The following is a 25456-nucleotide window of genomic DNA, read 5'->3' as shown; positions in this document are numbered from 1 at the left end:
TTTCTTTCTTTAAAACACATTTCAGCAGCAGGCTTACTGGTGATTTTTAACGGATAGAAGGTTGTTTATCATCACACTATTTCCCTGCATGTTTGAACATCTCAGTCTCCCGTCTCTTTCACACTCACTGACACATACACAGAAATTAGGTACAGATCAAGTTGAAGCTGTAATGATGAAAATGGAATGCAGACTGCAGTCTTTATATCGCTGCAGGCTTAGACCATAAGAGCATAAGACATAGGAGCGGAAGTAAGGCCATTCGGCCCATCGAGTCCACTCCACCATTCAATCATGGCTGATTTCAACTCCATTTACCCGCTCTCTCTCCATAGCCCTTAATTCCTCGAGAAATCAAGAATTTATCAACTTCTGTCTTAAAGACACTCAACGTCCCGGCCTCCACCGCCCTCTGTGGCAATGAATTCCACAGACCCACCACTCTCTGGCTGAAGAAATTTCTCCTCATCTCTGTTCTAAAGTGACTCCCTTTTATTCTAAGGCTGTGCCCCTGGGTCCTAGTCTCCCCTGCTAATGAAAACAACTTCCCTACGTCCACCCTATCTAAGCCATTCATTATCTTGTAAGTTTCTATTAGATCTCCCCTCAACCTCCCAAACTCCAATGAATATAATTCCAGGATCCTCAGACGTTCATCGTATGTTAGGCTTACCATTCCTGGGATCTTCCGTGTGAATCTCCGCTGGACCCGCTCCAGTGCCAGTATGTCCTTCCTGAGGTGTGGGGCCCAAAATTGCACACAGTATTCTAAATGGGGCCTAACTAATGCTTTATAAAGCTTCAGAAGTACATCCCTGCTTTTATATTCCAAGCCTCTTGAGATAAATGATAACATTGTATTTGCTTTCTTAATTACGGACTCAACCTGCAAGTTTACCTTTAGAGAATCCTGGACTAGGACTCCAAAGTCCCTTTGCACTTCAGCATTATGAATTTTGTCACCGTTTAGAAAATAGTCCATGCCTCTATTCTTTTTTCCAAAGTGCAGGACCTCGCACTTGCCCACATTGAATTTCATCAGCCATTTCTTGGACCACTTTCCTAAACTGTCTAAATCTTTCTGCAGCCTCCCCACCTCCTCCATACTACCTGCCCCTCCACCTATCTTTGTATCATCGGCAAACTTAGCCAGAATGCCCCCAGTCCCGTCATCTAGATCGTTAATATATAAAGAGAACAGCTGTGGCCCCAACACTGAACCCTGCGGGACACCACTTGTCACCAGTTGCCATTCCAAAAAAGAACCTTTTATCCCAACTCTCTGCCTTCTGCCTGACAGCCAATCGTCAATCCATGTTAGTACCTTGCCTCGAATACCATGGGCCCTTATTTTACTCAGCAGTCTCCCGTGAGGCACCTTATCAAAGGCCTTTTGGAAGTCAAGATAGATAACATCCATTGGCTCTCCTTGGTCTAACCTATTTGTTATCTCTTCAAAGAACTCTAACAGGTTTGTCAGGCACGACCTCCCCTTACTAAATCCATGCTGACTTGTCCTAATCCGACCCTGCACTTCCAAGAATTTAGAAATCTCATCCTTAACAATGGATTCTAGAATCTTGCCAACAACCGAGGTTCGGCTAATTGGCCTATAATTTTCCATCTTTTTCCTTGTTCCCTTCTTGAACAGGGGGGTTACAACAGCGATTTTCCAATCGTCTGGGACTTTCCCTGACTCCAGTGACTTTTGAAAGATCATAACTAATGCCTCCACTATTTATTCAGCTATCTCCTTTGGAACTCTAGGATGTAGCCCATCTGGGCCCAGAGGTTTATCAATTTTTAGACCTCTTAGTTTCTCTAGCACTTTCTCCTTTGTGATGGCTACCATAGTCAACTCTGCCCCCTGACTCTCCTGAATTGTTGGGATATTACTCATATCTTCTACTGTGAAGACTGACGCAAAGTACTTATTTAGTTCCTCAGATATTTCCGTGTCTCCCATCACTAGATTACCAGCGTCATTTTGGAGCGGCCAAATGTCTACTTTTGCCTCCCGTTTGTTTCTAATGTATTAAAAAAAACTTTTACTATCATTCCTAATGTTACTGGCTAGCCTACCTTCATAATTGATCCTCTCTTTCCTTATTTCTCTCTTTGTTATCCTCTGTTTGTTTTTGTAGCCTTCCCAATCTTCTGACTTCCCACTACTCTTTGCCACATTATAGGCTTTCTCTTTTGCTTTGATGCATTCCCTAACTTCCTTTGTCAGCCATGGCTGCCTAATCCCCCCTCTGATAACCTTTCTTTTCTTTGGGATGAACCTCTGTACTGTGTCCTCAATTACTCCCAGAAACTCCTGCCATTGCTGTTCTACTGTCTTTCCCACTAGGCTCTGCTCCCAGTCGATTTTCGTCAGTTCCTCCCTCATGCCCCTGTAGTTACCTTTATTTAACTGTATCACCTTTACATCTGATTCTACCTTCATTCTTTCAAATTGGAGATTGAATTCTACCATATTATGATCACTGCCTCCTAAGTTACTTTAAGATCTTTAATCAAGTATGGCTCATTACATAACACTAAGTCCAGAATGGCCTGTACCCTCGTGGGCTCCATCACAAGCTGTTCCAAAAAGCCCTCCTGTAAACATTCAATGAATTCCCTTTCCTTGGGTCCACTGGCAGAATTATTTACCCAGTCCACCTGCATATTGAAGTCCCCCATGGCCACAGTGACCTTGCCTTTCTGACATGCACTTTCTGTTTCGTGGTGCATTTTGTGCCCCTGGTCCTGACCACTGTTAGGAGGCCTGTACATAACTCCCATTATGGTTTTTTTGCCTTTGTGGTTCCTCAACTCTACCCACACAGACTCCACATCATCTGACCCTATGCCATTTAGTGCTATTGATTTAATTTCATTCCTAATTAACAAGGCAACCCCGCCCCCTCTGCCCACCTCTCTGTCTTTTCGATAGGTTGTGAATCCCTGGATGTTTAAATGCCAGTCCTGAACCCCCTGCAACCACGTCTCTGTGATGCCTACCACATCATACCTGCCAGTCACAATCTGGGCCACAAGCTCATCTACCTTGTTCCGTACACTGCGCGCATTTAAATATAGCACCTTTAATTCTCCATTGACAGTCCCTTTTTGTTTTCTTAGTGTGGTGGACCTTGGTTTACTGAGCCTTTCCATACACTGTGTCACATTTTGTGGGATGGGCACTATCGTAACCTCTCCTGAGTTCTGTCTTTTCGTGCTTTTTTGTATTCCTAAGCAGCTACGCTTCCCACTGATTACTTCACCTCTTGGTTCCCTGACTTCCCCTCCCCCCACCCCCCAATCTCTAGTTTAAAGTCCTATTGACCACCCTATTTACTCTTTTCGCCAGAACACTGGTCCCAGCTCGGTTCAGGTGGAGACCATCCCAACGGTATAGGTCCCCACTGTCCCAAAACTGATGCCAGTGTCCCATGAAAAGGAACCCCTCTTTCCCACACCACTCTTTCAGCCACGTTCCCTTATTCTTGCCTCCCGATGCCAATTTGCACGTGGCTCGGGCAGTAATCCAGAGATTATGACCCTTGAGGACCTGTTTTTTAATTTGAATCCTAGCTCTTTATAATCTCTAAACAGGTCCTCTTTTCTAGACTTGCCTATGTTGTTGGTACCGACATGGACCACAACAACTGGATCCTCCCCCTCCCTCTCCAGTATCCTTTCAAGCCGGTCAGAGATGTCCCGCACTCTAGCACCGGGCAGGCAACATACCATGGGGGACTCTTTATCCTGCTCACAAAGGATACTATCTATCCCCCTGATAATAGAATCCCCTACAACTACAACTTGCCTATTTACTCCCTCCCCTTGAATGGCCTGCTGAACCATGGTGCCTTGGTCAGTTGACTCATCCTTCCTGCAGCCCTGTTCGCCATCCACACAGGGAGCAAGTGCCTCATACCTGTTGGACAGGGTCAAGGGCTGAGGCTCCTGAGTTCCTGACTGCTGGTTCCCTTTACCTGCCTGACTTGCAGTCACACCCTGCTGTCCCTGGCCACCGGCAGGATTTAAACTACTTACTGTGACAGGTGTGACTGCCTCCTGAAACACAGTGTCCAGGTAAGTCTCCCCCTCCCGGATGTGCCTCAGTGTTTGAAGCTCAGACTCCAGCTCATCAACTCTGAGCCGGAGCTCTTCGAGCAGCCAACACTTACTGCAGATGTGGTCGCTGCAGCTCGCAATGGGGTCTGCCAGCTCCCACATCAAGCAGCTCAAGCACATCGCCTGACCAGCCATCACTGATTAATTAACTAGTTTAATTTAAGTTTACGAGTTTAGCTGTGTTTTTAAAAAAATTTGGGGCATATTTGCTATCAACCAATCAGATCACAGCTTCCCTCTGACGTCACTTTAGGAAAAAAACTGGAAAACAGGAAGTTACCGTTAGGTTTTTATAATCACAGAGCCTGCTCCTCCTCCTCCGAACGACTCCCAAAATTAGGTCCGAAGAAAGCGAGCGAACAAAACAGTCGGGAAAAAACACCTTCTCCCACTCTGCACCGAATTACCTCACTACACCAAATTACCAAATTCTCACTCTGTCTGTGTCTCACTCACTCAGGCTGTGTCTCTTTGACCAGCGCAATGCTTACTAAGTGCGCTTTCTGTCTGTCTTTTATACAGACTTTAGGATGACTCACACTAAAACTTCAAAGAGAAGAATACAATGTGTACCTTTGTGCCCCTTAACAGGCCTCAGGTGACTGCCAGATAACTGCCTCTCAGCAATTAGGGTGGGGGCAGCTTCAGCCAATCAGACACTAATCTACACTGCACTTTTAACTGAAAAACAGCACAATTAGATTAACCACTTACCTTTCCTGGTTACCTCACTGCACCAAATTACCAAATTCTCACTCTGTCTGTGTCTCACTCACTCAGGCTGTGTCTCCTTGACCAGCGCAATGCTTGTTGTCTTGTTGAGCAGATCCTTTAGTTGGAGTGAAGCGTTTTTAGAAACAAATAATTCTCATGAGGCTCTGAAGCTTCTTGTGGATGAATAGCCAGGAGGTTGGTTCTCAGGTGGACTTGGAAGCTGGAATAAGTTCAGTACTGTGGCTGCACTGGGAGACATTCAGCTCTGCTGGTTCAGCTGGTTCCTGGTGCTTCAGATGCGTCTCACACACACATTTGCTTTGTTCAGGGTTTATTATACTGCATCCCTGACAATTAACTGCAGGGTTAAAACTCTGGGACCCAGAATACCCCGATGCAATAGCAGTTTACGATGCTCACTCACGCTTATCTCTGTCCCAATTCGAGCTCATTCTCCTGTGTTCAATACGGCCCTTGGAGACCAACAATCCCGAGATTTCATGTTCTTCAAACGCTGGTTAATCCTGATACAACGAGACATTTAAACTTCACAGGTGGATGCAAAGTTTCCTTGTTCAGGTCCATGTTTAACTAAATATTGGTCAGAGAATCGAATATTGGCCAGTTTAATGTCCATTGTAACCTGTTAAGTTGCAGCCATCTTGACAGAGTTCGTGGATCTTACAGTCTATAATATCTAGTATCCTTTTTTAAATAAAATATTTTTATTCAAATTTTTACATATTTTCAACCAAACAGGAATAAGAAACCCTTACAGAAATAAGAAAAAACAAAGAACACATAAATAAACATCTTATAGCTATGTCACGTATTCCCCCAATATACAAGCCCCCATTAAACGATAATAAACACAGTAGTAAACACAAAGTACCCCCCTTCCCCCGGGTTGCTGCTGTCCACCTCCTAACGCTCCGCGAGAAAGTCTACGAATGGTTGCCATGGCCTGAAGAACCCTTGCACAGATCCTCTTAAGGCAAATTTTACCCTCACCAATTTAATGAACCCCGCCATTTCGCTGATCCAGGCTTCCACGCTTGGGGGCCTCGCATCTTTCCACTGTAGCAGAATCCTCCGTCGGGCTACCAGGGACGCAAAGGCCAGAATATCAGCCTCTTTCGCCTCTTGCACTCCCGGCTCGTCCAATACCCCAAATAGTGCGAGCCTCCAACTCGGCTTAACCTGGATATGCACCACCTTAGACACCATCCTCACAATGCCCCTCCAGAACCCATCCAGCGCTGGGCACGCCCAGAACATGTGGGCGTGATTTGCTGGGCTCCCCGAACACCTCACACACCTGTCCTCTACTCCAAAAAAACGACTCACCCTTGCCCCAGTCATGTGCGCCCTGTGCAGAACCTTAAATTGTATCAGGCTACGCCTGGCGCAAGAGGAAGACTTTACCCTACCCAGGGCGTCTGCACACATTCCCTCGTCTATCTCCTCCCCCAGCTCCTCCTCCCATTTACCTTTCAGCTCCTCCACCGAGGCCTCCTCCTCCTGCATCTCCTGGTAGATCACCGAGCCCTGCATTCTCCAACCCACACCCCCAAGAGCACCCTATCCTGGTTCCTATGTGCTGGCAGCAGTGGGAATTCCCTCACCGGCCGTCTTACAAACGCCCTTATCTGCATGTACGTGAAGGCATTTCCAGGGGGGAGCCCAAATTTTTCCTCCAACACCCCAAGGCTCGCAAACGTCCCATCTATAAACAGGCCCCCCATCCTTCTAATACCTGCCCTGTGCCAGCTCAGGAACCCCCCATCCATTCTCCCCGGGACAAACCGATGGTTCTCTCGGACCGGACACCACACCAAAGCCTCTGCCTCCCCCCTGTGGCGTCTCTCCTGCCCCCAGATTTTGAGGGTCGCCGCCGCCAGTGGACTCGTGGTGTACCTTGTCGGCGGGAGCGGCAGCGGTGCCGTCACCAGCGCTCTCAGGCTCGTGCCCACACAGGATGCCATTTCCAGCCTCTTCCATGCTGCCCCCTCCCCCTCCATTACCCACTTGCGTATCATCGCCACATTGGCAGCCCAGTAGTACCCACACAGATTAGGAAATGCTAGCCCTCCTCTGCCCCTGCTCCGTTCCAGAAACACCCTTCTCACCCTCGGGGTCTTTTTCGCCCATACAAACTCCATGATGCTCTTGCTGACCCACTTAAAAAAGGCCTTCGGGATCAGGATGGGGAGGCACTGGAATATAAAAAGGAACCTCGGGAGCACCATCATTTTCAGCGACTGTACCCTACCCGCCAGGGAGAGTGGCAGCATATCCCACCTTTTAAACTCCTCCTCCATCTGCTCCACCAGCCTCATCAAGTTGAGCTTATGTAGGGCCCCCCACAGCTCCTGGCCACCTGTATCCCTAGGTACCGAAAACTCCTTTCCGCCCTCTTCACTGGAAGCTCGTCTATCCCCCTTCCCTGGTCCCCTGGGTGTATCACGAATAGCTCACTCTTCCCCATGTTGAGCTTATACCCGGAAAAGTCTCCAAGCTCCTTGAGGATCCGCAACACCTCCGGCATCGCCCCCCCCCCCCCCCCCCCCACCGGGTCCGCCACATATAGTATGTACCTGAAGGCATTTCCAGGGGGGAGGCCGGATTTTTCCTCCAACACCCCAAGGCTCGCAAACGTCCCATCTATAAACAGGTCCCCCACCCTTCTAATACCTGCCCTGTGCCAGCTCAGGAACACATACAGTCTGCATACAGAGATACCCGGTGTTCCTCCCCTCCCTCCCCCCCCCCACCCACACACATACACACCAGCCCCCTCCAGTTCCTGGACTCCCTCATCGCCAAAGGCTCAATTGCCAACGCAAATAGCGGGGGGGGGGGGGGGTAGGGGGCACCCCTGCCTCGTCCCCCGGTACAGCCGAAAGTATTCCGACCTCCTCCGATTTGTGTCAGCCCCTCATAGAAGTCTCGAAATACCCCATTTATTCCCACCGCACTCCGCACCGTGTTCCCCCCTTTATCCCTAACTCCCCCAATCTCCCTCGCTGCCTCCCGCTTCCGAAGCTGGTGTGCCAACATCCGGCTAGCCTTCTCCCCATATTCATACACCGCCCTTTGCGCCTTCCTCCACTGCACTCCGCCTTCTTGGTAGTCAACAGGTCGAACTCGGCCTGGAGGCTCCGTCGCTCCTTGAGTAGTCCCTCCTCGGGGACCTCTGCATACCTCCTATCTACCCTTAAAATCTCCCCCACCAACCTCTCCCTCTCCTTCCCCTCCTTGTGGGCCATAGTGGAGATTAGCTCTCCCCTAATCACCGCCTTCAGCCCCTCCCAGACCACCCCTACCTGCATCCCCCCAATATTGTTAACCTCTAGGTATCTTTCAATGCAACCCCGGATCCGCCCACTCACCTCCTCATCCGCCAGCAAACCCATCTCCAGGCACCACAGCGGGCGCTAGTCCCTCTCCTCCCCTAGCTCGAGCTCCACCCAGTGCGGGGCATGGTCTGAGATGGCTATGGCCGAATACTCGTGTCCTCCACCCTCGGGATCAGCGCCCTGCTCAAAACGAAGAAGTCAATCCGGGAGTAGGCTTTATGGACGTGGGAAAAGAAAGAGAATTCCCTGGCCCCCGGCCTAACAAAACTCCATGGGTCCACTCCTCCCATCTGGTCCATAAACCCCCTCAACACCTTGGCCGCCGCCGGCCTCTTACCCGTCCTGGACCTAGAGCGGTCCAATGCTGGATCCAGTACCATATTAAAATCCCTCCCCCATTATCAAGCGCCCTGCCTCCAGGTCCGGAATCCGGCATCTTCCCAATTCGGGGGATACACATTCACCAAGACCACCCGCACTCCCTGCAGCTTACCACTCACCATCACGTACCTACCTCCATTGTCTGCCACGATGCTCAGCACCTCAAACGACACCCGCTTCCCCACAAACATCGCCACCCTCGATTCTTTGCATCCAACCCCGAATGGAAAAACTGCCCTACCCACCCCTTTCTCAGCCTAACCTGGTCTGCCACGCTCAAATGCGTCTCCTGGAGCATGACCACATCTGCCTTCAGTCCCTTCAGGTGAGCGAACACACGGGCCCTCTTGACCGGCCCATTCAGGCCTCTCACCTTCCAAGTTATCAGCCAGATCAGGGGGCTGCGCCCCCCCCCCCCCCCACTGCCGATTAGCCATCTCCCTTTCTAGACCAGCCCCGTGCCCGCGCCTCCCACATTCTCCGTTCCCCCCAGCGGCAGACCCTCACCCCGACTCGCGCTTCAGGCTCCAGCTCCCCCTTGGCCAATGCAGCAGCAACCCAGTCCCCCCCCCGCCAGCTAGGTTCCCCCCCGAGCTGCGTTGCTCCCCCCATAGCACTCCTGTATGTCAGCTGACTCCTGCTGACCCCGGCCGCCCCCCGCCACTCCATCGACCCCCCCAGTGTGAGAATCTCCCCCCCCCTCCTGTCCATCAGCGGGCGCTCCTCTCCAGCACCACCCCTCCCCCTTCCTTCCCCACGCTTTTCACCAAGCCGGCCCCACCCCCTCTGGCGCGGCTCCCTTTCGCGGCCTCATCCCAGCTCCCCACCTCAGGCCTCCCGCCTCGCCTCCCCCGCAATGGGGCCCCCTCTTCCAACCACCGACGTCCACACTCTCACCAAACCCCCACTACGAACCATTTCACCCTACCCCACCCAGCACCCAAAAAAAAAACAGGACCAAACAGAACAGAACATCCCCCCAAAACACAACAATCACATCAATCCCCTCCCAACATCCCCCCTCAATCCGAGTCCAACTTTTCGGCCTGGATAAAGGTCCACGCCTCCTCCGGCGTCTCAAAGTAGTGGTGGCGGTCCTTGAAAGTGACCCACAGTCGTGCCGGCTGCAACATTCCAAATTTCACCCCCTTCCGATGCAGAGCCGCCTTAGCCCGATTGTACCCGGCCCTCTTTTTGGCCACCTCCTCGCTCCAGTCCTGGTATATACGGACCTCTGCATTCCCCCACCTGCTGCTCCCCTCCTTCTTTGTCCACCTTAGGACACACTCCCTATCCATGAAGCGGTGGAACCGCACCAGCACCGCCCGCGGCGGCTCGTTGGGCTTGGGCCTGCTCGCCAGGACACGGTGGGCTCCCTCCAGCTCCAGGGGCCCCGGGAAGGCCCCCGTGCCCATCAAAGTGTTCAGCATCGTGACCACGTATGCTCCAACATCCGACCCCTCCACTCCCTCCAGGAGACCCAGAATCCGCAGATTCTTCCTCCTCGACCGGTTCTCCATGTCCTCGAACTTCTCCTGCCATTTCTTTTTAAAAAATATATATTTTATTAAAGTTTTCAAACAGAATTTTTCCATTTTACAAATCAACATAAAAATAGTACAGTAACTGATAAATAGCATTCTTTAAATAATATAGTGATCTAACAAAGTAACAAAAAATAGTGCCCCCCCCCCCCCCCGATGCTGCTGACGATCTATTTTTCCTTAACGTTCCGCGAGATAGTCAAGGAACGGTTGCCACCGCCTGGAGAACCCCTGAGCCGATCCTCTCAGCGCAAATTTTATTCGTTCTAGTTTTATAAACCCTGCCATATCGTTTATCCAGGCCTCCACGCCGGGGGGTTTCGCTTCCTTCCACATGAGTAAGATCCTTCGCCGGGCTATCAGGGGCGCAAAGGCCAAAATATCGGCCTCTTTCGCCTCCTGCACTCCCGGCTCTTCCGCTACCCCAAATATCGCTAACTCCCATCTTGGCTTGACCCGGACCTTCACCACCTTTGACATCACCTTTGCCACTCCCCTCCAGTGCCGGACACGACCAGAACATGTGTGTGTGGTTCGCCGGCCTTCCCAAGCACCTCCCGCACTTGTCCTCCATTCCGAAGAACCTGCTCAGTCTTGCTCCCGTCATATGGCACACGAAGACGAGGAGTTTACCCTGCTTATGGCGTCAGCCCACAGGCCCTCCTCAATCTCCTCTCCCAGCTCTTCTTCCCATTTTCCATTCAGCTCCTCTACCATCGCCTTCCCCTCGTCTCTCATCTCCTGATATATTTCGGACACTTTGCCCTCCCCGACCCATACCCTGGAAATCACTCTATCTTGGATCCCCTGTGTCGGGAGCAGCGGAAATTCCCGCACCTGTTGCCTCGTAAACGCCCTCAGTTGCAGGTATCTGAAATTGTTCCCCGGGGGCAACTCATACTTTTCCTCCAGCGCTCCCAGGCTCGCAAACGTCCCGTCTATAAACAAATCTCTCAGTTTCCTAATTCCTGCTAGTTGCCAGCTCTGGAACCCTACGTCCATCTTTCCTGGGACAAACCTATGGTTGTTCCTGATCGGGGACCACACCGAGGCACCCGTCACCCCCTTGTGTAGCCTCCACTGCCCCCAGATCCTTAAGGTTGCCATCACCACTGGGTTTGTGGTATACCTTTTCGGAGAGAGCAGCAGCGGCACCGTCACCAGCGCCTTTAGGCTCGTTCCTTTACAGGACACCATCTCCAGCCTCTTCCACGCCGCCCCCTCTCCCTCCCTCAACCACTTACAAACCATCGCCACATTGGCGGCCCAGTAGTAGTCATCCAGGCTCAGCAACGCCAGTCCCCCTCTGTCCCTGCTACGCTGCAGGAACCCCCTCCTTACCCTCCGGGTCTTCCCTGCCCACACAAAGCTCATAATGCTATTTTCTATTTTCTTAATAATTCTATTTTCTTGAAAAAGGCCTTTGTGATCAGAATGGGGAGACATTGAAACACAAAAAGAAACCTCGGGAGAACCATCATTTTTACCGCCTGCACTTTGCCCGCCAATGAGAGCGGCAGCATATCCCACCTCTTGAAATCCTCCTCCATCTGCTCCACCAGCCGCGTCAGATTAAGTCTGTGTAGAGTTCCACAGCTCCTAGCTACCTGGATCCCCAAACATCGGAAGCTCTTTTCCACTCTCCTTAACGGCAGGGCGTCTATTCCTCTTCCCTGGTCCCCGGGGTGTATTACAAAAAGCTCGCTCTTCCCCATATTTAGCCTGTATCCCGAAAAATCTCCAAACTCCCTCAATATCTGCATAACCTCTGTCATCCCCTCTACAGGGTCCGCAACATATAGCAGTAAGTCATCTGCGTAGAGTGACACTCGATGTTCCTCTACCCCTCTAACCACCCCCCTCCATTTCTTAGAGTCTCTCAACGCTATGGCCAGTGGTTCAATTGCCAACGCAAACAGTAATGGGGACAGGGGGCACCCCTGCCTTGTTCCCCTGTGTAGCCGAAAATACTCCAATCTTTGCCGGTTTGTGACTACACTTGCCACTGGGGCCCCATATAGGAGTCTAACCATCTGACAAACCCCTCCCCGAACCCAAACCTCCCATAAATACTCCCACTCTACCCTATCGAATGCCTTCTCCGCATCCATCGCCACCACTATCTCTGCCTCCCCCTCCGCTGGGGGCATCATTATCTCCCCTTTACAAACCCTGTCTGGTCTTCATGCACCACCCCCGGGACACAATCCTCTATCCTCGTAGCCAGCACTTTTGCCAGCAGCTTGGCGTCTACATTTAGGAGCGAGATAGGCCTATATGACCCGCATTGCAGCGGGTCTTTATCCCGCTTTAGGATTAGTGATATCGTCGCCTCCAACATTGTCGGGGGTAGAGTCCCCCCCTTCTCTGGCCTCGTTAAAGGTTCTCACCAGCAGCGGGGCCAACAGGTCCACATATTCCCTGTAGAATTCCACCGGAAACCCGTCTGGTCCCGGGGCCTTCCCTGCTTGCATGTTCCCCGGTCCTTTAGTCACCTCATGCACCTCAATTGGCACCCCCAGACCCGCCACCTCCTGCTCCTCCATCCTCGGGAACCTTAGTTGGTCCAGAAACTGTTGCATTCCCTCTTTTCCATCCGGGGGTTGGGACTTATATAGCCTCTCATAGAAGGTCTTAAACACCTAATTTACCTTCCCTGCTCTCCGCTCCGTAGTTCCCATTTCATCCCTAACTCCCCCAATCTCCCTCGCCACTATCCTCTTGCGAAGCTGGTGGGCCAACAGCCGGCTCGCCTTTTCCCCATACTCATTATCTCATCCCCTGTGCCTTCCTCCACTGTGACGCTGCCTTTCCTGTGGTCAGCAGGTCAAACTCCGTCTGAAGTCTTCGCCTCTCTCTATATAGTCCTTCGTCCAGGGCCTCCGCATATCTTTTATCCACCCTCAAAATCTCCCCCACTAATCTCTCCCTTTCTTTGCCCTCTTGTTTCTCCTTGTGAGCTCTAATGGAGATCAACTCTCCCCTAACCACCGCCTTCAGCGCTTACCATACTACCCCCACCTGGACCTCGCCATCATCATTGACCTCCAGGTATCTCTCAATACATCCCCGCACCCTTCAACAGACCCCCTCATCCGCCAATAGTCCCACATCCTCCAATTTACACTTCTGTACCACAGCCTTGTGTTTCCCCCCCAACATCAGTCTCTCTGTTCTAGTCCAGTTTCTCTTCTTGGATGAAGGTCCATGCCTCATCCGCCGTTTCAAAGTAGTAGTGCTTGCCCTGATGCATGACCCACAATCGCGCCGGCTGCAGCATCCCAAATTTTATTTTCTTCCTGTGAAGCACTGCCTTGGCCCGATTGAAGCTCGCCCTCCTTCTCGCCACCTCCGCGCTCGTATCACCGCATTCTCCCACCTGCTACTCCGTACCTTCTTGGCCCAGCTCAAAACGGCCTCTCTGTCCGTGAAGCGGTGAAATCTCACCACTATCGCCCTTGGTAGTTCTCCCGCCTTTGGTCTTCTCACAAGGACCCGGTGAGCCCCTTCCACCTCCAGGGGGCCCGATGGGGCCTCAGCTCCCATTAGCGTATGGAGCATCGTGCTCACATAAGCCCCAACGTCAGCTCCCTCCGTTCCTTCGGGGAGACCTAGAATCCGTAGGTTCTTCCTCCTCGAGCTGTTCTCCACGGCTTCCAGCCTTTCGATACATCTCTTATGTAGCACCTCATGCGTCTCCGTTTTTACCACCAGGCCCTGTATCTCATCCTCGTCTTTGGCTGCCTTTGCCTTCACTCCACGGAGCTCTATCGCCTGGACCTTTTGTGTTTCCTTCAGCCCATCGATTGCCAATAACATCGGCGCCAGCACCTCCTTCTTTATTTCCTCCACACACCGTCCGAGGAATTCCTGCTGGTCCGGGCCCCATGTTGCCTGGGCTCCATCCGCCGCCATCTTGCTTCTTCCTTCTCTTCTCTGCCGCTGCTCCAAAGGATCTTTCGCAATCTGGCCACTGCCACTGGTCTTTCCCATACACACCCGGGGGGGGGGGGGGGGGGGGGGGGGCACCTTCCTTTGTCACCCCACACTGGGTTTGGTCTGAAAAAATTTCCGTTGGGGCTCCCGAAAAGAGCCCAAAAGTCCGTTAGAACGGGAGCTGCCGAAACGTGCGGGTTAGCAGTGCATCACCGCAACCGGAAGTCCTCCTGCCATTTATTATGCAGAGCCTCGTGCGCCTCCACCTTCACCGCCAGGCCCAAGATCTCGTCCTCATTCTCCGAGGCCTTTTGCTGCACCTCCCAGATCGCCGCCCCTTGGGCCTTCTGGATCTCGAGCAGCTTGTCTATCAAAGAACAAAGAACAAAGAAATGTACAGCACAGGAACAGGCCCTTCGGCCCTCCAAGCCCGTGCCGACCATGCTGCCCGACTAAACTACAATCTTCTAAAAGAACAACCGAAGCAGTCTTTGGCTCCAACAGCTCTGCCTTCAATTCTGTGAAGCAGCGCTGGAGAAACTCCTGCTGTTCCTGCGACCACTGCGCCCACGCTGCCTGGTCGCCACCCGCCACCATCTTGATTTTCCTCCCTCGCACTTTTCACTGCTCCAAAACTACTTTTTTCACCGCTCCACTCCTGGTCCAATACATACAGTGCCGGGGAAATGTTACTATCACCTTCCCATACTGGGAACCGTCTAACAAATTCCGCTGGGGGCCCTGAAAAGAGCCCAAAAGTCAGTTTCTGTCGGGAGCTGCCGAACGTGCGACTTAGCTCCGCATAGCCGCAACCGGAAGTCCAAAAGCTATGGCTTCTCGGAGGTCATCATTTCAGTGGTGGGAGTCTAGAACTCGCTGTCTTATAGGGTCATAGAAGCAGAAATCCTGATCACTTTAAAATAAATGTCTTGGATATCCAAATAAAGGACTGGGACATACTCCAGCCAAACAGACTACGGGCTTTGTGTGAATGAAGTTTGAGCTTCACACAGACTGAATCTTCTTCCTGTGTCAATCCGCTGAGCAAAACACTTTATTTTCACTTCAATGGACTCTTTTAGAGACCATTGACCCTTCTACAGAACTGTTACAAGGAACAACAAACGTTACCTCTGTTTCTCGTGCCACAGATGTGGCATGGTGGCACAGTAGTTAGCACTGCTGCCTCACAGCGCCAGCGACCTGGGTTCAATTCCAGCCTTGGGGAACTGCACATTCTCCACGTGTCTGTGTGGGATCCGTCCGGGTGCTCCAGTTTTCTCCCACCGTCGAAAGATGTGCCGGTTTGGTGGATATGCTATACTAAATTGCCCCTTCGTGTCCAAAGATGAAGTGGTGTTACGGGGAGAGGGCGGGGGGGTGGGGAGTGCACCTGGGTGGGGTGCTCTTTAGTAGGGTTGGTGCAAGCTCGATGGGCCGAATGGTCTCCTTCTGCACTGTAGGGATTCTATGATGCTGCCAGACCTGTTGGTTTAATCTCGCATTTTCTGTTTTTACTTGACATTACACACCTTTTTAATCTACTAGTTATATTTATTGAACCACTGTACCATCAACTACGAGGAGCAGTGTGTTGATGCTTCAGCCATTCCGGCCTCGGATGGCTGTGTAGAGTTTGCACATCCTCCCCGTGACTGTGTGGGTTCCCATCGCGTGCTCCAGTTTTCTCCCACAGTCCAAAGATGTGCAGGTTAGGTGGATTGACCATGCTAAATTGCCCTTATTGGCCAAAAAAAGGATCGGTGGGGTTACTGGATTATGGGGATAGGGTGGAGGCATGGGTTTGAGTGGGGTGCTCTTTCCATGGGCTAGTGCAGGCTTGATGGGCTGAATAGCCTCCTTTCGCACTGTTAGTTCTACCATTCAGTCGAATTCTCTCTCTCTCAATCTCATCCGATTGGTGTCTGGTGGTAATTCCGTGACAATAGCACAGTGGTTAGCACTGTTGCTTCACAGCGCCTGGGTCCCCAGTTCGATTCCCACTTGGATTACTGTCTACGCAGAGTCTGCACATTCTCCCCATGTCTGCGTGGGTTTCCTCCCACACAGGTGCCAGAATGTAGCGACTAGGTGATTTTCACAGTAACTTCATTGCATAAGCCTACATGTGACAATAATAAAGATTATTATTATGTGTTTGTGCATTTTAAGGAGCAGGTAGAACTTTTTGTTTCTCCTGGTTGTGCCCTCAGATATTCCATCTGTTTGTGGTTAATGTGTCTGGAATCTTTGAGTTCTTCCGTCTCCAATTCCCTTCCTGCCTCGTGTATATGCGTCTCGGTAGCTTGGTGTGATGTGTGTTGTTTGGTTGTCTGTCTGTCTCAAGCAGATATTGTTGTGTCTTGATAACGACTGTGCTGCTACCCTTGCTTCTGGTCTTATGAACATATCCATGTTGGATTGTCTGTCTTTCCGGGTGAGATTCTGATTGTCTCCTGTATTTCACTGTGACAGGGCAGAGACCTGATTCAAGGGTTCAAACATGGGAATTCTGGGAAAGATGGGCAAGGATTTGGGAGGTGGCAACATGTTCAACGAGTTTGGAGAGGATAGGGAGGTTGAAGATGGGGCAGTAATTTATAAGGATGGCAGGGTCAAGGGTTTGTTTTATTGAGGGGGTGATGATGGCAGATTTGAAGGACAGAGAGACAGTACCTGAAGAGAGAGAAATGTTGACAATATCCAGGGACACAGGGTAGTTTGCTGATCAGTAGCTTAGTGGGAATAGGGTCGATGGAGCAGGAGCTGGGTCGCATGGACAAGATGAGCTCTGAGGGGGCATGAGGGGAGATGGGAGAGAAACTAGAGAAAGATGTGAGTTCAGGGCTCGGGAAAGTTGAAATTTAGATACAGTTTGGTCTGGTGGGCTCTTGGCAGGGAGGGAAGCAGCTGATCGGATTTATTCAATCTCAGTCACAAAGAAGCTCCACAAGCTCCTCACACTTCTTGTTGGAGGTGAGGATGGAAGAAACGGGGAGAGCGAGAGTACTTCAAAAGGAACTTGTGTCAGAGATATTAGAAAGTTTCAACACACTGCGCATTTAACACAAATCTAATTTATTTTACTTTTAGCCAGAATATTAGCCCCTGTAAATTGTCTGGAGTTTGTTATCAGCAGAAAGAGACCCAAATGAACATGGTTCAGTCCTGAATGTGAGTTAACAGCAAAGTCCATGCACTGTAGTTACTTATGGCCTCGTTGGTGTTTAAGCAGGTGGGATGACTGAGTGAATCCCTTCCCACAGTCAGAGCAGGCGAATGGTCTCACCCCAGTGTGAATTCGCTGGTGCTTCTGCAGCTCGGACGACTTAGTGAATCCCTTCCCACGCTTGAAGCAGGCGAATGGTCTCTCTCCGGTGTGAACTCGCTGATGTACAGTGAGGTCAGATGATTGTCTGAACCCAGTCCCACAGTGAGAGCACTTAAACGGTCTCTCGTCAGTGTGAACACGTTGATGGCTCATCAGATCCCCAGAACTTTCATAGCACTTCCCGCAGTCTGGACACTGAAACGGTCTCTCATCAGTGTGAACTCGCTGGTGTCTCAGCAGGTGGGATGAAATAGTAAATCCCTTCCCACACTCTGAGCAGGTGAATGGTCTCTCCCCAGTGTGAACTCGCTGGTGTGTGGACAGAGTGGATGACCGAGTGAATCCCTTCCCACACTCTGAGCAGGTGAATGGTCTCTCCCCAGTGTGAACTCGCTGGTGACTCAGCAGGTGGGTTGAAATGGTAAATCCCTTCCCACACTTGGAGCAAGTGAATGGTCTCTCCCCAGTGTGAACTCGCTGGTGTGTGGACAGAGTGGATGACTCAGTGAATCCCTTCCCACGCTTGGAGCAGGTGAATGGTCTCTCCCCAGTGTGACTGTGTCGATGAGTTTCCAGCTTGGATGGATAAGTGAATCCTTTCCCACAGTCCGCACATTTCCACGGTTTCTCCTCAGTATGACTGCAATTGTGTCTCGTGAGGCCTGATGATCGAGTGAATCCTCGCCCACACACACAACATGTGTACGGTTTCTCCCCACTATGAACGATGCTTTTTCTGTCCATGTTCAAAGAACGATGATATTCAGGATATGATAAATTGAGGACTGTCAGACCCGATGTGATGCTTGGTTTGAGTTTCCGGACTTTGAAGCCTCCCCTTCGAACACCCTGTGAAACTGATTGAAAACAGAAAATAGGGAGTGAGAGAGAACCCACAAAAATACAAAGGCAGGTTGTGAAATTGAGCTGAATGAATCTGGTCATTTGTGGGGCCGGCACTAAGAAAAATTGGAAGAGAAAATGCTGGATAAAAGCAAATTACTGCCGATGCTGGAATATGAATCTAATCTGAATCAAAGAAAAAGTGACCATGAAAACTGCTGGATTGTCATAAAAACCCAACTGTCCTCTTTGGGAGGAGAGAGAAAGAGGCGAAGAGGGATTTTGTATATCTACAAGACATAATATGTTGGCAAAGCAAATTCGATCTTGAGCTTCATAAACAGTAATATTGATACCAAAACTACGCTCCTGGTGGCATGGTGGTTAGCACTGCTGCCTCACATACCAGGGACTCGGTTCAATTCCAGCCTTGATGTCTGTGTGTGTGGATTCTCCATGGGTCTGCGTGGATTTCCACCCGGTGCTCATGATTCCTCCATCAGTCCAAAGAAGGGAAAGTTCGGTGGGGGATTGGCCTTGATAAATTGTCCCTTAGTGTCCAGAGATGTGCAGGTTCGGTGGGGCTGTGGGCTTACAGGGATAGGGAAGGAGTGTGGGCCTTCAAAGAATCAATGCAGACTCGATGGGCCGAATGGCCCCCCTCTGCACTGTAGGAATTCTATGGTTCTAATTCTATTCTATGAATCTTTCTAAAGCTCTGGTCACCACTCTTCAGGAAGGATCTGAAGGTTCTTGAGAAGGTGCAGAGGAGATTTACCAGAATGGTTCCAGCAAAGGAGATTGAGGGGAGATTTGATTCAGAGACACAAGATTATGCCAGATTTCCATCGGGTGGTCAAAGGAACACTGTTTTCATTCACTGATCGTACATGCAGCCGAGACACAGATTTAAAGTTTGGGGTAAAACCTGGATTGAACTGTATACGATCCATAGGGGTCTTGACAGGGTGGATGTGGAGAAAATGTTTCCTCTTGTGGGAGAATCTGGAACAAGGGCGTCACTGTTGCAAAGTGAGGGGTCACCCATTTAAGTTGGAGATGAGGATTTTCTATTCTCTCTGGGTTGTAAGACAGGGGGTGGCATAGTGGTTAGCACTGCTGCTTCACAGCACCAGGGACCTGGGTTCAATTCCCAGCCTGACTGTGTGGAGTTTGCACTTTCTCCCCATGTCTGTATGGGTTTCCTCCGGGTGCTCCGGTTTACTCCCACAGCTCAAAGATGTGCAGGTTAGGTTGAATCGGTTAGGATTCAGAGGAATCAGGGGGGAATCTCATAGAAACGTATAAAAAGTGGGTGGTGCAGTGGTTAGCACTGCTGCCTCATGTCGCCGAGGACCCGGGTTCGATCCCAGCCCCAGGTCACTGTCTGTGTGGAGTTTGCACATTCTCCCTGTGTTTGCGTGGTTCTGACCCCCACAAATCCAAAGATGTACAGGGTAGGTAGATTGAACACGCTAAAATTGCCCCTTAATTGCAAAACAAAATTGGGCACACTAAATTACTGGTTAAAAAAAAACAGGGCGAGACAGAGTAGATTCAGGAAGGATGTTCCTGATAGCGGGAGTGTCCAGAAACAGGGGTCACAGTCTGAGGATACGGCGTAGACCACTTCGGACAGAGATCAGGAGAAATGTCTTCCCCCAGAGAGTGGTGAGCCGATGGAATTCATCGCCACAGGAACTAATTAAGGCCAAAACATTGCATGTTTTCAAGAAGCAGTTAGATTCAGCACTAAGGGTGAAGGAGATCAAAGGATATGGGGGAAAGCGGGATTAGGCTATTGAGCCTAATCAGTTCTGATCGTAATGAATGGTGGAGCAGGCTCGAAGGGCCAAATGGTCTCCTCCTGCTCCTATTCTCTACGTTGCTCCGTGTCTATGCATGTAAATGGTCCAGGAGGTATGAGGAAGAATGTTTTTACACAGCCAGTGGCAATGACCTTAAATTTGCTGCCGATGATGGAGTTTGGAAATAGACACAATAAATGATTGTTTTTTAAAAATTGGATAGAAACCTGAGAGAAATAAAGCTGTGCGGATACAGAGACAGAGCAGGAGAGTGACTCTGGATTTCTTCAGTTAATAATAATAATCTTTATTAGTGTCACAAGTAGGCTTACATTAACATTGCAATGAAGTTACTGTGAAAATCCCCAAGTCGTCACACTCCGGCACCTGTTCGGGTGCACTGAACGAGAATTCAGAATGTCCAATTCACCTAACAGCACGTCTTTCGGGACTTGTGGGAGGAAACCGCAGCACCCGGAGGAAACCCACACAGACACGGGGGAGAATGTGCAGATTCCGCAGACAGTGTCCCAAGCCGGGAATAGAACCGGGGTCCCTTGGGCTGTGAAGCAACAGTGCTAACCACTGTGCCGATTAGAGAGCGAGCATGGACTGAATGCCCTTCTCTGCCCCTTATTGTAAAAAAAAATATTTTAAAACAAATTTAGAGTACTCAGTTCATTTTTTCCAATTAAGGGGCAATTTAGCGTGGTCAATCCACCTAACCTGCACATCTTTAAGTTGTGGGTGCGAAACCCACGCAAATACTGGGAGAATGTGAAAACTCCACACGGACAGTGACCCAGAGCCGGGATCGAATCTGGGACATCGGTGCTGTGAGGCAGCAGTACTAACCACTATGCCACCGTGCTGCCAGCTGACTCTGACACTTGTGTCTAATCTCGCCTTGTAAACTAACCCCGGGGGTTCAGATATCACTCAGGTAAGTCTGTGCTACACTCCCTCCGAGGCCATTCTATCCTTCCTCAGGTTTGTTGTCCAGAACTGAACACAGTTCTCCAGATATGGTCTAACCAGGGTTTGTGAATCTCGGGGCTTTTCCAGTCACACTGAGACCTGAAATCGTCCCTCACAGACAGAACAGACAAACCTTTTACCTTCCACACCCAGATGCTGCTGAAATTCAGGTTCTAATGAATCAAGTGACTCTGTCAGATTGCAATGTGACTTTGGTATGAGATTCCCGTCTGTTAAATCTCCACATCCAGTGTCCTGTAAATTTACAGATACCTCACTGTCAGTTTAGGATAGAAATTCACAACACTCTCTCCTCGCCAACTTTGATTAAATGTATTCCTGGAGGTTTGATCACATGACCTGACCCCCATCCTCCAGCCATTAATCGGTCGACACATCCATCCTTGTGACACACAGCCTTCCTCTGCGCATGTGCGAGGAACTTCTGTCATATGGAGAGAGCACATTCTGAGCTGCTATGCATGTTGTGTAATAAACCCGCCATTGAAATTGATATTCTTCATATAAATTATGCTTTGCGAACTGATTACGATTCGTAACATTGGGCCACTAAAGGAAAGTTGGCCGTTAGAAAGGCAAGTGCAATGTTCGCATTTATTTCAAGAGAGCTACAATACAAGATGAATGGGGATGAGAAATATATTGGCCATGATCGAATGGCAGAGCAAACTCGAAAACTCGATGGGTTGAATGGCCCAATTCTGCTTCTCTATCTTTTTTTTTAATGAGGGGATCTCATAGAAACATTTGTAAAAAGATTGTTGGAATCCATCCTGGATACAGATCAATTGATTCTTGGAGACTTCAATTGTGTTCTGGATCCTAAATGGACTGGTCCAAGCTGATTCAACCACAACAAAAACATGAAAAAGGAATGAAACCAGGCAGACCACCCGGCATTGACCCAGGCACCAGAAACAACAGCAAACCCAGCAAAAGATTTTTTAAAACTGCTCCCATCAGTAGATTGTAAAATGATTACGAAACATAGATTTAAGATTGTGAACAAGATCTACAGGGGAGATAGGAGGTAGGCATTTTATACAGTGAGTGATAATGATATGGAACTCAATGCTTACACACAAAGGTCGATAATCTCCAGGTCCTGGCAACTCGAACTGTGGTGTTAGAATTTGATGTGAGGATTGGTTGTGGGTTTCTTGTCTGCGAATCTCTTTCTAAGCCCGTGTGAAAGAGGTTTCCAAAGGTATCACTGTCAGGCCAGAAATGAAATTCAGGAAAGATAAACATTTCTCCTGGTTTGAATTTGCTGTGTGTAAATCCTCCTCTACTAATCCCCTGTAAAAGGAGTTTCCAAAATTAATCACCGTCAGTCCAGGATAGAAATTCACACCATTCTCTCCTCCTGCTTATGGGTCCAGGTTGACCACTCATGGCCCCCGCTGCACACTGACGCTCTTGTCATCAGCAGTCCCTCGATTTGAGGGTGACGTCTACTCAGGGTTGTGAATTTCTATCCTGGGTCTTCATGTGACTGAACAGAGTCGCAGAGCCATGGACACATGGGCAGGATGTCTAATAAGACAGTGAAATCCGGAGAGCAGGATTTGCTTCCTTTCCTTTCCATCTCTGCCACCACTTTGCATCATCAATAAGACATTGGGACTCAAAGACTAATCCAGTTTGATGGACAAGTTGTCTCCATTCTGACCAATGGGGAACAAGTTCCGCCCACTCATTGAAACATCGCCCCCCTACAAAGACGACAACCGCGCACGCGCCTCGATTCACATCCAATAAAGATGGCGGCCGTTAACCCGAGCCGAAGATGAGGAGCTACAGCTCCGCTCGGTACAAACGGGGTCCCGTAAACTTTTCCGAGGTTGGCGATTTCAACAACTTTACGCAACGTTTCCGCCCACCCCCGCGATCTCTCGCTCCCTCCATATTGTTTATCGCCACTTACCAATTTCCGATCTGAAAAAGACGTCCATCTCCTTCGCCATTACCCACACTGCGCATGCTTCAATCACAGTGGGCCCCGCCCCTCATTCACTCCGATTGGTTGGAAGGCTTGCTTCTCCTGGTGGGTCCTCCAGCCCCCCCCTCCTCTTCCTATTGGTCCGGAGCTGCCATCAATCACCCGGGCATTCTGAGGCAGATTTCAGGCTGACTCGCTGATTGTTCAATAATCACAGGTTAAAGTCCAACATGTTTGTTTCAAACACTAGCTTTCGGAGCACTGCTCCTTCCTCAGGTTCTTCATGTTGAACTTTAACCTGGTGTTGTAAGCCTTCGTCCTGTGCTCACCCTCGTCCAACGCCGCCATCTCCACATCATGCTCAATAATCATAGAGGTACGACTTCCGGGTGCGGCTATGCAGAGCTAGGTTGCATATTCAGTAGCTCCCGCTTAGAACGGGCTTTTGGGCTCTTTTACAGAGCCCCCACGGCATTTGTTTGACATTTCCCGGTGTGGCAAGAAGACTGCAGCATTCCCCTGACAGTGTTCCCCAGGAATGTTATGTCTTTTAGCTACCAGACCCGGCAGAAACAGTAAAAGATTTGGCTGCAACAGGATAAACAGGGCCTCTTCCACCATGCAGGCGGGGGAAGGGCAAGCTTAAAGCTGCAATCTGACTTGACTCTATCAAAGGTGAATTCTAGCAGCAGAGGGAACAACTGTGAAAAGATCTACCAAGGCCATTGAAGAAGCAGGGACGAGGCTTCCGGTGGCGGCCATGGAGGAGTAGGTCGCTCATTCGGCAGCTCCCGCCTGGATGGACTCCCAGACCTTTTTCAGGAGTTTCCATAGACTTTTTGGGGCAGACTGATGAAGCGAACACTGCCAAAAGGATTCCCTCTCGACTTCTGGTTGCGGCTATGCGGAGCTAAGCCGCACGATTCGGCAGCTCCTGCTACCACGGACTTTCGGGCTCGTTAGAGGAGCCCCAACGGAACTTCTTTTATTATTTTTTTTATTTGACGCAGCCCGTGGGGAAGGGAAGAGAGAGGTCCCCCTCCAACTTCTATGAAACGAACCAGAAGTGTAACGGCCAAAGGAGCGGCACTGGAGCAATGGGAGAAGCGAGGGGCAGAAAACAAAATGGCGGCGGCCAGGGACAAAGGGGAGCTGCAGGAGTTCATCAAGCGCTGCTTCGAGGAGCAGCGCGAGGAGATGCGCAAGGAGATGTTGGCGCCTATGCTTTCGGCAATTGAAGGGCTTGGGATCACCCAGAAGGCCCACGAAGCTAAGATCCAGGAGGTACAGAAAAGAGTCAGTCAGAATGAGGATGAGCTCGTGGGCCTGGCGGTTAGAGTGGAGCAGAGCGAGGCGCTACACAAGAGGTGGGCGGGAAGACTCGAAGACCTGGAAAACAGGTCGAGGAGAAAGAATCTGTGAATCCTGGGTCTCCCTGAGGGAGTGGAGGAGGCTGATGCCGGGCATACGCGAGCACGATGCTCGAGGCGATGATGGGCATGAAGGCTCCTTCGAGGCCGCTGGAGATGGACGGGGCACATCGGGTACTGGCGAAGAAGCCCCAGGCAAATGAGCTGCCAAGGGCGATGGTGGTGAGGGTCCACTGGTTCACGGACAGAGAGTGGGTCCTGAGATGGGCCAAGAAGGAGCGGAGCAGTAAGTGGGACAATGCAGAGATCCGAATATACCCGGACTGGAGCACGGAGGTTGCAAAGCGGAGAGCGGGTTTTAACCGGGCCAAAGCGGTATTGTACCGGAAAGAAGTGAAATTCGGAATGCTGCAGCCAGCGCGACTGTGGGTCACATACAAGGGCCAACACTATTACTTCGAAACGCCTGAAGAGGCGTGGACCTTTGTACAAGCCGAAAAGTTGGACTCTAACTGAGGGTTTGTGATGGTGGGGTGGGGGGGATGTTTTGGGGTTTGATGTGTGATGGTTGTTGTAAAGAGAGGTCAATCACGCGCAGGAAATGTTACATCGGCTGGGGGAGAGAGACAAGGCCGCGACAGGAGCTGCGCCAGAGGGGGCGGAGCGGGTTTTGGAAAGGCGGGAAGGGGAACGAAGGAATGCATATGGATTGGGAGACTCCCACGCGGGGAGGTCAATGGGACGGCGGGGGAAGCCGGTGTCAGCAGGCGTCAGCTGACTTACGGGAGTGACATGGTGGGAGCAAAAAAGCTAGACAGGGGTCTAGCGGGAGGCGGGAAAGGGGGGGGGGAAGGGTTGCTGCTGAACTGGCCGAAAGGGAATGGGACACAGAAGAGGTGGCCGGGACGGGGGTCCCCCCTCTGGGGGACTGGAGGGTGAAGGAGGCGTGGACACGGGACTGGTCCAGAAAAGGAGATGGCTAGTCAGCGGGCGTGGGGGGCGGGGGGGGGGGGGATGGGGGGTGAGAGCCCCTCCAATCCGGCTGATAACGTGGAATGTGAGGGGATTGAATGGGCCGGTGAAGAGGGCTCGAGTGTTCGC

The 25456-nt window shown here is 50.6% G+C and overlaps 1 protein-coding gene across 2 annotated transcripts; it reads right to left on the bottom strand.

Moving 5' to 3' along the window:
• Positions 1-17123: 17123 nt before the first annotated feature.
• LOC140418593 (uncharacterized) lies at positions 17124-23055 on the bottom strand. Of its 2 annotated transcripts, XM_072502110.1 has the most exons (3): positions 22971-23055; positions 22123-22256; positions 17124-18250 (listed from the first exon to the last, which is right to left on the bottom strand). In XM_072502110.1, exons 1-3 carry the CDS (start codon positions 23024-23026, stop codon positions 17268-17270), a joined length of 1173 nt encoding a protein of 390 aa, XP_072358211.1. In that variant the 5' UTR covers positions 23027-23055; the 3' UTR covers positions 17124-17267. The 2 variants fall into 2 exon arrangements, with proteins under 2 accessions (XP_072358211.1, XP_072358212.1); XM_072502111.1 differs by lacking the exon at positions 22123-22256 and having other exon boundaries at positions 22971-23041.
• Positions 23056-25456: the final 2401 nt, after the last annotated feature.

Source organism: Scyliorhinus torazame, chromosome 5 (assembly GCF_047496885.1).
Source record: "Scyliorhinus torazame isolate Kashiwa2021f chromosome 5, sScyTor2.1, whole genome shotgun sequence".
NCBI lineage: Eukaryota > Metazoa > Chordata > Chondrichthyes > Carcharhiniformes > Scyliorhinidae > Scyliorhinus > Scyliorhinus torazame.
This window is presented reverse-complemented; position numbering and strand designations above follow the sequence as displayed.